This window comes from Schistocerca piceifrons, chromosome 7 (assembly GCF_021461385.2).
Source record: "Schistocerca piceifrons isolate TAMUIC-IGC-003096 chromosome 7, iqSchPice1.1, whole genome shotgun sequence".
NCBI lineage: Eukaryota > Metazoa > Arthropoda > Insecta > Orthoptera > Acrididae > Schistocerca > Schistocerca piceifrons.
This window is the reverse complement of record NC_060144.1, coordinates 522309117-522323614: the sequence shown is the minus strand read 5'-3', so window position 1 is coordinate 522323614 and position 14498 is coordinate 522309117. Positions and strand designations below refer to the sequence as shown.

Sequence of the window (14498 nt, the reverse complement as noted above, 5' to 3'; positions counted from 1 at the left end):
CCCTTACAGCCAATTCCAGAAGTGTGTTGTAGCAAATGGCGGTTAATTTAAAGACCAGTAACGATATTTCGTTTGTAACGCTTGCTTCCTTTTCTGAGAGCATTCACCGAACTTTTCAGTCGCACCCAGTAGAGTCTTACGTAACCCAGTTTAGCGTCCTCGATTCCGGAAACAGCTGGCGGAGACCGGATGCACTGTGATCATGCTGTCGCCGAAAAACAACAATATGGGAATTGTGAGTCCGCTTTGATGCAAAACACTTTTTGTTTTTTGCTTACTTATTTATTCCGAAACTAGATTCAACGACAAATATCGCCATCATTATGTTACTTAAAATCCGTCTTGATTGCAAATTTTTTTTTATTATTCTTATGACCGGTTTCGGTGCATTCAGAACCATCTTCAGATCTGATATTTCAGTTTCAGGAGTAACCCGTCCAGTTACTCCTGTAACTGAAATATCAGATCTGAAGATGGTTCTGAATGACCGAAACCGGTCACATGAATAAAAAATTTGCAATCAAGACGGATTTTAAGTAACATTATAAAATCACTGATTGCTGTTATCCCATGAGACATTATGTCTGTTTTTGCATCGCCATCATTAGTGGGTTCTTTAAATCCAAAACATGCAGAAAACAACATATTTATACAGACACTTTAACAGATTATTACATTTTTACTGTTTGTTTTTTGAATATAGTTTTTTGTGGATATTGTCGTAATACCTTATTTTTTGTACGTTATAGCGGGTTTTTAAGAATTGTTGTCGCTGTTTGTGGTATATTTTCTGCGCATTTTCTGTTGCCGTTTTTCTCGGCATACATCATGTCATCTGCAACTGTGTCAGCGGCTGTTAGTAAACAAATACTAAGAGATGAACTTACGTAAGTCAGCGTTATACAGTTGGGAAATGCGGTAGTAATGTGGGTACAGTTTTGGTCTGCACTAGGCTGCTGCTTAGTTTGTCCTGTACTCGCGTAGGTTGGACGGCATGCAGCTAATTTTGTACATAGAAAAGCAAAACTTCCACACTTTGTTTATGATCCAAAACATTACGGCATCTTGCCGTTCACGTGTGTCGCGAGAAGTGTATCGCATGTTGCGAGAAGGCTATGAAAACTGTAGCGGGAGTTCTGACGACTTCTGTTCATGATTTATGTCTCTGTGTGTGATGGGGAAGTGGTTCTTGTGTGCTTTCTGTTCTGTGTCCTGGTTCAGTTCCCTCAGAGTGATAAAGAGTGTGTTGCAAAGCGCTGTGTTTGCGTTTCTAACGTTTTCCCCTTTCACTATAGTCTTTTGTATGTAATAATTTTCTTTTATTGTTGGTTGTCGATATAGACTGTTGCTGTGTTTCAGTATATGGTTTTTGTTCTGCGAAAGTTGAATGTGTGCTGTCACTGTATAGAGCTCTCATGTACTCTGTGTACCACGTTCGGAAATTTCTGCTTGTTTCTCCCATGTACATGTGAGTTGGTATATTCCAGCATTGCTGAATTTGTCTGAGTTCTTTTGACTGGTCTTAGCCTTTTTTGAGCTGTGTTGTGTGTTCTGAATGTTACTGGAATCCTTTGCTTTTTCAGAATGTTTCCAGTTCTATGTGATATTGTGTTATTGTATGTAAGTGTGTGCCATCCGTCTCTTTTTCCTGAAGTGATGTGATCTGCTGTGTTGTCTGTGTGTTCTGCCTCTGGGTTTTCAGATCTTTTGGTTGTGCTCTCGAGTGAGTGGCCGCCATTTTATGTCTCATTTTTACCATGTTGTTGAATTTGTTTATGATGTATGTTTTGTTGTCGTTTTCAACAGCAATTTGTTTGATTATATTTAGTTCCTGTGTGTAGTTTTCTGATTTAAGAGGCTTTATCTTTATCCTGTGGATAAACTTATATACACTTGTGAAATTTGTTATTAATAACCCATCCCAGTTCAAAAATAACAGCGAAGTGCATAGCTACAACACTAGAAAAAAGGATGATCTTGATTCTTCTGGATTAAATCTCACTTTGGCACAGAAAGGGGTGCATTATGCTGCCACAAAAATCTTTGGTCATTTGCCAAATAGCGTTAAAAGAGACAGATAGGCAACCAACATTTAAACGCTAATTAAAAGAATTTCTGAATGACAATTCCTTCTACTCAGTAGTTGAATTTTTACATATGAAGTAGTAACTGTAAAAAAAATTATTAATTAATTATTTTGCGTAAAAAAAACTTAAGTTGAAGTGACACATCCCACATCCTTACGAAATGTCGTATTCGTGATCTACGGAACAAGAATTAATGTAAGTATGTATGATGATGTAGGTGGCGACATCTGGCAGCCGTTGTTGGTGCCACTGTCAGCGCAGCCTACGGGTCGGCCCGGACGATCCGCCTGTTTCCAGGTGCGCAGACGTCACGGGACATGTGAGCTTTCTTTTACCGTGCCCGGCCAGTGATGCTTTGCTTTGTTTTGCGTTTGCAGCAGGTGGTGGTCGGCGGGGCGGGCGCGCTGGCGCGGCTCGGCTCTGCCCACCTCGTGGCGGCCAACCTCGCCCCTTGCATGCTGGCTGCCCTCAACGCAGCGGTGGCTGCCGTCGCCGCACCGGAGCCCACCTCGCAGGCGCAGGGTAAGGCAAATCGTGGTGTACTTTCAGCCGCGCAGCTGGAGACGTTTTCTTTCCTCTGCACACAGTGGTCTCATTTCCCTCGTCAGGTGTGAGCGTTGTGTCTTAAACGTGTGTATCGAATCTTGCGATGGGGCGGTAAATAAGGAAGTGCGGTTGCAGTGTTCTCACGGGAATGTTTATATACAAATGTTGGTTAAAGAATGTTATTGCAAATTTTGGCTCTCATGTAATTCTCAGGGGATGATTTCCACACTTGGTGCATTAGTGCACTGTTCCGCACCTGCACCTGCACCCGCGCACCACACTGCCCTCCAATACTAAATTGGCGGTCCCTTGATGCATCAGAACATGTCCTACCAACTGATCCCTTCTTCTAGTCAAGTTGTGCCACAAACTCATCTTCTCCCCAATTCTATTCAACACCTCATCATTAGTTATGTGATCTACCCATCTAATCTTCAGCATTCTTCTGTAGCACCACATTTCGAAAGCTTCTATTCTCTTCTTGTCTAAACTATTTATCATCCACGTTTCACTTCCATACATGGCTACACTCCAAACAAACACTTTCAGAAACGGCTTCCTGACAATTAAATCTATACTCGATGTTAACAAATTTCTCTTCTTCACAATCGCCCTCCTTGCCATCGCCAGTCTACATTTTATATCCTCTCTACTTCGACCATCATCAGTTATTTTGCTCCCCAAATAGCTAAATTCCTTTACTGCTTTAAGTGTCTCATTTCCTAATCTAATTCCCTCAGCATCAGCCGACTTAATTCGACTACATTCCATTATCCTCGTTTTGGTGGTGGTGGTGGTTAGTGTTTAACGTCCCGTCGACAACGAGGTCATTAGAGACGGAGCGCAAGCTCGGGTTAGGGAAGGATTGGGAATGAAATCGGCCGTGCCCTTTCAAAGGAACCATCCCGGCATTTGCCTGAAACGATTTAGGGAAATCACGGAAAACCTAAATCAGGATGGCTGGAGACGGGATTGAACCGTCGTCCTCCCGAATGCGAGTCCAGTGTGCTAACCACTGCGCCACCTTGCTCGGTATCCTCGTTTTGCTTTTGTTGATGTTCATCTTATACCCTTGTTCCTCCTGCCACCGAACTTCTCTAATTCCCACTATATCTAACTTTAACCTATCCATTTCCCTTTTCAAATGGGAAATTCGGAGATCCGAATGGGGGACTATTTTACCTCCGGAATATTTTACCCAAGAGGACGCCATCATCATTTAATCATGCCCTCAGGAAAAATTACGGCTGTAGTTTCCCCTTGCTTTCAGCCATTTGCAGTACTAGAACAGCAAGGCCATTTTGGTTAGTGTTACAAGGCCAGATCAGTTAATCATCCAGACTGTTGCCCCTGAAACTACTGAAAAGGCTGCTGCCCCTCTTCAGGAACCACACGTTTGTCTGGCCTCTCTACAGATACCCCTCCATTGTGGTTGCACCTACGGGGGGAGGGTCCTTAGGTTAGTTAGGTTTAATTAGTTCAAGGTTCTAGGCGACTGATGACCTCAGAAGTTAAGTGGCATAGTACTCAGAGCCATTTGAACCATTTTTGAACGATTCAACCCCGCGTCTGGCGATCCTCATTTAGGATTTCCGTGATTTTCCTAAATCATTTCAGGCAAATGCCGGGACGGTTCTTTTGAAAGGACACGGCGGATCTCGTTCTCCGTCCTTCCACAATCAGATGGGCCCGATGACCTCGCTGTTTGGTCCCCTCCCCTCAAACCAACCAACCAACTGTACTGATTTTCAAATCAATTCTCATTTATTATTCAGTGTCAGTTGCAACTTTCTGAAACACTTGTCATGTTTCGATACCTCTGGATCATACACACATCTATGTAGCTGCGTCACCAATCCGTCGGGTTTGTGTTGGAACCTCGCATCAGAGTGCTACATAGATCTGAAAAGATGATCCAGAGAGACGGAAACGAGTCACGTATTTATAAAATGTGCAGCTGAGACTGAAGAATAAATGAAAATCATTTTAAATATCTATCGAATGAAGGTGACTGTAATGAGTATGTATATAGTGTGGTGTCATGTTTCAGTTCTACGATGATCAGAGAAGCGAGAGGGTGAAACCCAGTGCTGGAACACGGCTTGCGCCACTCGAATAGTCGTCGAGCTTAATCAGCAGATGGGCAGATGTAGCATCACATGCTCTCACTTTGTGACTACACTTCGGGTGATTTAGACTTTAAACCAGGACACAGAAAGTATGGGGATCAGGAACAGACTTTCACTGCTTCGAATCCACTTGCTGGCCAAGTAGTAGCGATGAATATTTCTTCGACCAGCAAGTTCTGATAATGCTGAACTCAAACGTTGGGGAAGATCTGTATTATCTAATTTCCATTTCAAGTTCACATAAATTCACGCACACAGAAATTTCGAACATTCAGTTTTACATTTGCACTTTCCCCAGTACTCTGTGGTTATTTATGAGGACATATCCTGTCTTGTACTGAATCGAATTAACTGCTTTTGTTCAAAGTTAAGTTTTAAGTAAGCCCCTGCACTATCTTCCTCTCACCTTACCATACTAGTAGCTACACTCTAACCCTGACCCCCTCCTGTTCCACTCAACTGCGATGTCATCTACTGACGCCATAATTACAGCTAATGTTCACTTGCAGTTAAAATTTGGAGGTATTAGTATTATTTATATTCCCGCGCCCGGGTTCCCGGGTTCGATTCCCGGCGGGGTCAGGGATTTTCTCTGCCTCGTGATGACTGGGTGTTGTGTGATGTCCTTATGTTAGTTAGGTTTAAGTAGTTCTAAGTTCTAGGGGACTGATGACCAATGATGTTAAGTCCCATAGTGCTCAGAGCCATTTGAACCATTTTTTGAAGTATTATTTATAAACATAACTCTGGAACAAGAATGGTCCCAATTATGCACAACATACTCTTGCTAAGAAAGGAGTAAAGAATGCTATCATGAAAATATTTGATCATCTTTCTTGTAAATTATTGGCACACAGTCAAACAGCTACGAATAGGACTCGTGCTCTGAGGCCTCCATACGAACTTATTTACGTATACAGACAATAATAATAATAATAATTTCGTGTGGCTCAGTGACCTGGCATGCAAGTCTTTTTATTGGATGTCACTTCGGCGACTTGGGCGATAAAACCTATATTTAGAAACTCTTTGAGATTGATACAGAGATCGCTCTGCTTTTGACAATGTCATGTCATTACATACCTCAATATAGCGAGCGTACTTGAAAATGCAGAGAGCTCATGCATCATCGGCAGTTAAGTTTATGAAATACCAGTAAAAATTGTAACTATACGAAACTTGACCCTCGGCGACACTAATTTGCATGATTTATAATGAATTCCATTGTTCACAATTATGTGGCCTAGGACTTATGATTATCGTATCAGTGAATAACACTATAATAAAACCTCAAAAGTTATACAGGTTGTACCATCATTAACGGCGTAAACGCACGCAGTTGAAAGTGCACGATACTAGAAGCAATAACGTCTCAGTAAACAAGGGCTCTACAATGTATACCTTAAAAGCCTTGAGCACTTGTTCAGTATAAGAGATGTGTTTCACAGCAGCGAAGATCAACAAGTACACATGGCTATTAAGGTATGCGGTTTAGAGCCCACATTTCTTTGACTTTTTTTGTTTTCATCCATATTAGCTCCTTCCAAAATTTTGAGTGCAAAGAGCTTACAGTTAAATTTGAAGTCCTCGTAGATGTTAAGGGCCGGCCGGTGTGGCCGTGCGGTTCTAGGCGCTTCAGTCTGGAACCGCGTGACCGCTACGGTTCGCAGGTTCGAATCCTGCCTCGGGCATGAATGTCTGTGATGTCCTTAGGTTAGTTAGGTTTAAGTAGTTCTAAGTTCTAGGGGACTGATGACCACAGATGTTAAGTCTCATAGTGCTCAGAGCCATTTGAACCATTTGAACCAGATCTTAAGGTACACATTCCAGAGCCCATGTTTACTGAGAATATCGTGTACGTTCAACTATATGCACTCACTTCGCCTTCAGGCCACGAATGGCCTACCGGGACCATCCGACCGCCGTGTCATCCTCAGTGGAGGATGCAGATAGGAGGGGCGTGGGGTCACCACACCGCTCTCCCGGGCGTTATGATGGTATTCTTGACCGAAGCCGCTACTATTCGGTCGAATAGCTCCTCAATTGGCATCACGAGTCTGAGTGCACTCCGAAAAATGGCAACAGCGCATGGCGGCCTAGATGGTCACCCATCCAAGTGCCGACCACGCCCGACAGCGCTTAACTTCGGTGATCTCACGGGAACCGGTGTATCCACTGCGGCAGGGCCGTTGCCCTTCAACTATATGCGCTTAGGCCATTATGATGTTTGTTGTTATTGTTGTTGTTGTTGTTGTGGTCTTGAGTCCAGAGACTGATTTGATGCAGCTCTCCATGCTACTCTATCCTGTGCAAGCTTCTTGGTCTCCGAGTAACTACTGCAGCCTACAGCCTTCTGAATCTGTTTAGTGTATTCATGCCTTGGTCTCCCTCTACGAGTTTTACCCTCCGCGCTTCCCTCCAGTACTAAATCGTATTTCCCTTGATGCTCAGAACATGTCCTACCAATGGTAGGTACTTGTATTTTATTATTCGTGTTTTAGCATAATATACGTCGAATATGCTGCAATGACATTATTTATATCCCTTGATGCTCTTTACAATCGTAATAAATAGTAAATAAAATTTATCGAGCTATCAGCAACTTATTTCACTGAATATAATGATCTACAAATTATCGTCGTATTAATAATAAGTCCACGAAGCTGCTTTTTGCAAGCTATTCTGCACGCTTATTGTGGCAGAACGACACCTCACAAGGCGCGTGTGTTTGCAGGAGCAGACAACGAGGAGTGCATTCTGAACAGCGTCTGGGGTCGCCTGTGGCAGGACGTCAGCCCCTTCCTGCAGCCCATCGCCGTGCAGTTCAGGTGAGTCTTGTCTGCGCCACCCCAGCTGTCCCTGTCACGAGACCAGAGCCGTGCTACTGTAGTTCTGTAGTTTAACTAGTACGATAGTAAATTCGCATTTATATCTCGCTTGATCTGAACCCAATGAAACTCATATAGGGCTCTATCGGATGCCAGCTCAACGTCCCAAAAAGACGGCCCTGCATTTTATGGGAGTCGAGTGACGTAAGTGTGGACATCTGACGTCAACGTATAATCTGAAGTGCAGATTATACGTTGTGCCTGTTCTTTCGCACATCTCACACTACATACACTACTGGCCATTAAAATTGCTACACCACGAAGATGACGTGCTACAGATGTGAAATTTAACCGACAGGAAGAACATGCTGTGATATGCAAATGATTAGCTTTTCAGAGCATTCACACAAGGTTGGCACCGGTGGCGACACCTACAACGTGCTGACATGAGGAAAGTTTCCAACCGATTTCTCATACACAAACAGCAGTTGACCGGCGTTGCCCGGTGAAACGCTGTTGAGATGCCTCGTGTAAGGAGGAGAAATGCGTACCATCACGTTTCCGACTTTGATAAAGGTTGGATTGTAGCCAATTGCGATTGCGGTTTATCGTATCGCGACATTGCTGCTCGCGTTGGTCGAGATCCTATGACTGTTAGCAGAATATGGAATCGGTGGGTTCAGGAGGGTAATACGGAACACCGTGTTGGATCCCAACGGCCTCGTATCACTAGCAGTCGAGATGACAGGCATCTTATCCGCATGGCTGTAACGGATCGTGCAGCCACGTCTCGATCCCTGTGTCAACAGATGGGGACCTTTACAAGACAACTATCTGCACCAACGGTTCGACGACGTTTGCAGCAGCATGGACTATCACCTCGGACACCATGGCTGCGCTTACCCTTGACGCTGCATCACAGACAGGAGCGCCTGCAATGGTGTACTCAACAACGAACCTGGGTGCACCAATAGCAAAACGTCATTTTTTTCAGATGAATCCAGATTCTGTTTACAGCATCATGACGGTCGCATCCGTGTTTGGTGACATCGCGGTGAACGCACATTAGAAGCGTGTATTCGTCATCGCCATACTGGCATATCACCCGGCGTGATGGTATGGGGTGCCATTGGTCACACGTCTCGGTCACCTGTTGTTCGCACTGACGGCACTTTGAACAGTGGACGTTACATTTCAGACGTGTTACGACCCGTGGCTTTACCCTTCATTCGATTCCTGCGAAACCCTACGTTTCAGCAGGATAATGCACGACCGCATGTTGCAGGTCCTGTACAGGTCTTTCTGGATACAGAAAATGTTCGACTGCTGCCCTGGCCAGCACATTCTCCAGATCTCTCACCAATTGAAAACGTCTGGTAAATGGTGGCGAGCAACTGGCTCGTCACAATACGCCAGTCACTACTCTCTATGAACTGTGGTATCGTGTTGAAGCTGCGCGGGCAGCTATACCTGTACACGCCATCAAAGCTCTGTTTGACTCAATGCCAAGGGGTATCAAGGCCGTTATTACGGCCAGATGTGGTTGTTCTGGGTACTGATTCCTCAGGATCTATGCACTCAAATTGCGTGAAAATGTAATCACATGTCAGTTCTAGTATAATATATTTGTTCAATGAATACCCGTTTATCATCTACATTTGTTCTTGGTGTAGCAATTTTAATGGCCAGTAGTGTATATAATTATGGCCATGACGGCCAGTGATCCATTCAGTGCAGACGCACACCAAGCTCGACTCTTACGGAATTCGGCGAGATGATGCGAGTAATGAGGCTAAAGAGCAGGGCCACTACATCAGTGGTGCGTGGTATAAGCTGAGAATATGTGTCTGACGGGGATGTGCTCGGGTAGTCCATGTGTTTGTGGCGCCCACTATGTCCTGAAGGCTTAGCGGTCACCGCATTATCTAGTAAGCAGGAGACTCGGATTCGAATCCCGGTCCGGTACAAATTTTCAACTTTCCCCATTTATATTAATCACTGCCAACTGTCAGCTAATGTCTTTAACTCCTTCGTGTTTTGATACCACCAGAAGCCTAATAAGAACCTGTCGCTTCCACGCCACACAGAATCTCTGGTGTATTTCGTTCCAAAGGTGAAGCGGCACTCTGTCGAGCAGGTATTCACACTGTTCTGGCTCATCAGTGTATATGAATACTATATAGGGTAGGGCCACTATTCACGTAATCTAGCTTCGGTTTCCACTGGCAAGCATGCAGTGGTACAGAGCCTCATGCTGTGAATCTGACCGCATAAATAATGATGTCGAACTTTCTTAACAAAACGTCAGCTTAATGAAGGAAGGAAGGCTGGAGACAGAGGTCAAGTATCGCCTGAACGAGTACAGGGAAAAAAATAATGAAACACGATCTTCAGAGACTATGCTGTAGACTTCACTACGCCGTCTTGGGAAACCACGGAAAAATCCGAATATCCAGCCTGACCCTAATTCTAAGGAACACGAGTCCAGTGTCTTGGCTTGTTGACCTTTCATATTGTAAGACGAAATAATGTTTCGATCTCAAATGCAAATGGCCTCCATCGAGATATGTTAGGTAAGGCATCCTGATGAATGCTGGACTGATATGTTGGTTCGTCTTACAATGTGACACAACCAGAGACGTAGATGAATTACATGGGAAGCTGGCCAGAGATAGGGTTCTTCGAGGCGTGTTTTGACATCGGGAACCTGTCGTCGCCAGTAGCTTTTTACTGAGTTAGAGTGATTTTTTTGATTAACTACCTCATTTTTATTGTAGCTGCTGTATGTTGTATTTGCAGTAGAATCAGAATCCATAATAAATTTCTTGAATGGTATCACTTTGATCCGCTGGCAATTAGTGTTAGGATTAAACCATCTTTTTATTTTTTATGCTTCAGTACAAAATAGTTTCAGCTGTGTAGCCTACTCACATGCTGCAATAAATATTAGATATAACACAATTAAAGTACAAAGAATAAAGCAACCATTGATTGTTTAGTCGACAGAATAAAAAGAGAACACACAGAATATAACCTGTTAAATTCACATACGGTCAGTGTACCTGTCTACGCCACGCCTAAACATGTAAGTATGCAGAAAGTGAGGATCTCATACAATAATATACTTAACAATGGTCTAGGGGTAGCGTTGATTCATAATCAAAACGTCTTCGGTCCCGGGTTCGATCCCTGCCACTGCCTAAATTTTGATAAATAATCAGCATTGGCGGCCGAAGACTTCCGGCATAAGAAGTCAGCCTCATTCTGCCAACGGCCTTGTCAAAGAGGGCGGAGGAGCGGATAGAGTTTCAGGGCACTCTCTTGTCCCAGGGGTGGGAAATTGCCCTTAAAGGCGGATGAATCAGCAATGATCAACGACATGAGGATGCAGAAGGCAATGGAAACCACTGCATTAAAGACACGTAACGTGTATCCACAGGACATGTGGCCTGTAATTGAAGAAGTGTCATGATGATCTCTCCATTGGCAAAAGATTCCGGAATAGTCCCCCATTCGGATCTCCGGGACTGCCAAGTGGGAGGTTACCATGAGAAAAAGATTGAATAATCAACGAAAGGATAACGTTCTACGAGTCGGGGCGTGGAATGTCAGAAGCTTGAACGTGGTAGGGAAACTAGAAAATCTGAAAAGGGAAATGAAAATGCTCAATCTAGATATAGTAGGGGTCAGTGAAGTGAAGTGGAAGGAAGACAAGGATTTCTGGTCAGATGAGTGTCGGGTAATATCAACAGCAGCAGAAAATGGTATAACAGGTGTAGGATTCGTTATGAATAGGAAGGTAGGGCAGAGGGTGTGTTACTGTGAGCAGTTCAGTGACCGGATTGTTCTAATCAGAATCGACAGCAGACCAACACCGACAACGATAGTTCAGGTATACATGCCGACGTTGCAAGCTGAAGATGACAGATAGAGAAAGTGTATGAGGATATTGAAAGGGTAATGCAGTATGTAAAGGGGGACGAAAATCTAATAGTCATGGGCGACTGGAATGCAGTTGTAGGGGAAGGAGTAGAAGAAAAGGTTACAGGAGAATATGGGCTTGGGACAAGGAATGAAAGAGGAGAAAGACTAATTGAGTTCTGTAACAAGTTTCAGCTTGTAATAGCGAATACCTTGTTCCAGAATCACAAGAGGAGGAGGTATACTTGGAAAAGGCCGGGAGATACGGGAAGATTTCAATTAGATTACATCATGGTCAGACAGAGATTCCGAAATCAGATACTGGATTTTAAGGCGTACCCAGGAGCAGATATAGACACAGATCACAATGTAGTAGTGATGAAGAGTAGGCTGAAGTTCAAGACATTAGTCAGTAAGAATCAATACGCAAAGAAGTGGGATACGGAAGTACTAAGGAATGACGAGATACGTTTGAAGTTCTCTAACGCTATAGATACAGCAATAAGGAATAGCGCAGTAGGCAGTACAGTTGAAGGGGAATGGACATCTCTAAAAAGGGCCATCACAGAAGTTGGGAAGGAAAACATAGGTACAAAGAAGGTAGCTGCGAAGAAACCATGGGTAACAGAAGAAATACTTCAGTTGATTGATGAAAGGAGGAAGTACAAACATGTTCCGGGAAAATCAGGAATACAGAAATACAAGTCGCTGAGGAATGAAATAAATAGGAAGTGCAGGGAAGCTAAGACGAAATGGCTGCAGGAAAAATGTGAAGACATCGAAAAAGATATGATTGTCGGAAGGACAGACTCAGCGTACAGGAAAGTCAAAACAACCTTTGGTGACATTAAAAGCAACGGTGGTAACATTAAGAGTGCAACGGGAATTCCACTGTTAAATGCAGAGGAGAGAGCAGATAGGTGGAAAGAATACACTGAAAGCCTCTATGAGGGTGAAGATTTGGCGGATGTGATAGAAGAAGAAACAGGAGTCGATTTAGAAGAGATAGGAGACCCAGTAATAGAATGGGAATTTAAAAGAGCTTTGGAGGACTTACGGTCAAATAAGACAGAAGGGATAGATAACACTCCATCAGAATTTCTAAAATCATTGGGGGAAGTGGCAACAAAACGACTATTCACGTTGGTGTGTAGAATATATGAGTCTGACGACATACCATCTGACTTTCGGAAAAGCATCATCCACACAATTCCGAAGACGGCAAGAGCTGACAAGTGCGAGAATTATCGCACAATCAGCTTAGCAGCTCATGCATCGAAGCTGCTTACAAGAATAATGTACAGAAGAATGGAAAAGAAAATTGAGATGCGCTAGGTGACGATCAGTTAGGCTTTAGGAAAAGTAAAGGGACGAGAGAGGCAATTCTGACATTACGGCTAATAATGGAAGCAAGGCTAAAGAAAAATCAAGACACTTTCATAGGATTTGTCGACCTGGAAAAAGCGTTCGACAATATAAAATGGTGGAAGCTGTTCGAGATTCTGAAAAAAGTAGGGGTAGGCTATAGGGAGAGACGGGTCATATACAATATGTACAACAACCAAGACGGAATAATAAGAGTGGACGATCAAGAACGAAGTGCTCGTATTAAGAAGGGTGTAAGACAAGGCTGTAGCCTTTCGCCCCTACTCTTCAATCTGTACATCGAGGAAGCAATGATGGAAATAAAAGAAAGGTTCAGGAGTGGAATTAAAATACAAGGTGAAAGGATATCAATGATACGATTCACTGATGACATTGCTATCCTGAGTGAAAGTGAAGAAGAATTAAATGATCTGCTGAACGGAATGAACAGTCTAATGAGTATACAGTATGGTTTGAGAGTAAATCGGAGAAATACGAAGGTAATGAGAAGTAGTAGAAATGAGAACAGCGAGAAACTTAACATCAGGATTGATGGTCACGAAGTCAGTGAAGTTAAGGAATTCTGCTACCTAGGCAGTAAAATAACCAATGACGGACAGAGCAAGGAGGACATCAAAAGCAGACTCGCTATGGCAAAAAAGGCATTTCTGGCCAAGAGAAGTCTACTAATATCAAATACCGGCCTTAATTTGAGGAAGAAATTTCTGAGGATGTACGTCTGGAGTACAGCATTGTATGGTAGTGAAACATGGACTGTGGGAAAACCGGAACAGAAGAGAATCGAAGCATTTGAGATGTGGTGCTATAGACGAATGTTGAAAATTAGGTGGACTGATAAGGTAAGGAATGAGGAGGTTCTACGAAGAATCGGAGAGGAAAGGAATATGTGGACAACACTGATAAGTAGAAGGGACAGGATGATAGGACATCTGCTAAGACATGAGGGAATGACTTCCATGGTACTAGAGGGAGCTGTAGAGGGCAAATACTGTAGAGGAAGACAGAGATTGGAATACGTCAAGCAAATAATTGAGGACGTTGGTTGCAAGTGCTACTCTGAGATGAAGAGGTTAGCACAGGAAAGGAATTCGTGGCGGGCCGCATCAAACCAGTCAGTAGACTGATGACCAAAAAAAAAAAAACCTGTTGTGTTGGCAGACGAGCCAACACCGTGTACGATTGGAGTCTGAAATGCATGCGTTTTAGCTCACGCAGGCTGGCGTGAGGAGGGACGTGAGGTCTGGAACATGACAAGGAATTAGAATTCAGAAAGCGGACGTAATTAGTTTAATACTTAATTTTAATCCATTAATGATGAACGTCGCTCTTGACGGTACATGATTCACAATATTATCTGTTCAGAATACATTCGTAGTAACTGAATATGGTGCCTTGCTAGGTCGTAGCAAATGACGTAGCTGAAGGCTATGCTAAACTGTCGTCTCTGCAAATGAGAGCGTATGTAGACAGTGAACCATCGCTAGCAAAGTCGGCTGCCCAACTGGGGCGAGTGCTAGGGAGTCTCTCTAGACTAGACGTGGTGGCGGCGCTCGGTCTGCAATCACTGATAGAGGCGACACGCGGGTTCGACGTATACTAAC

General features: G+C 43.6%; 1 protein-coding gene and 1 pseudogene across 1 annotated transcript in view; one reads left to right on the top strand and one right to left on the bottom strand.

Moving 5' to 3' along the window:
* LOC124709061 overlaps window positions 1–14498 on the top strand; it is a 387186-nt gene that overhangs the window by 340818 nt on the left and 31870 nt on the right. The window contains exons 6-7 of the mRNA XM_047240710.1: window positions 2465–2609; window positions 7497–7590. Coding sequence (XP_047096666.1) covers window positions 2465–2609; window positions 7497–7590 — 239 coding nt within the window. The remainder of the gene's footprint in view (window positions 1–2464; window positions 2610–7496; window positions 7591–14498) is intronic.
* LOC124709518 lies at window positions 6839–6956 on the bottom strand (annotated as a pseudogene).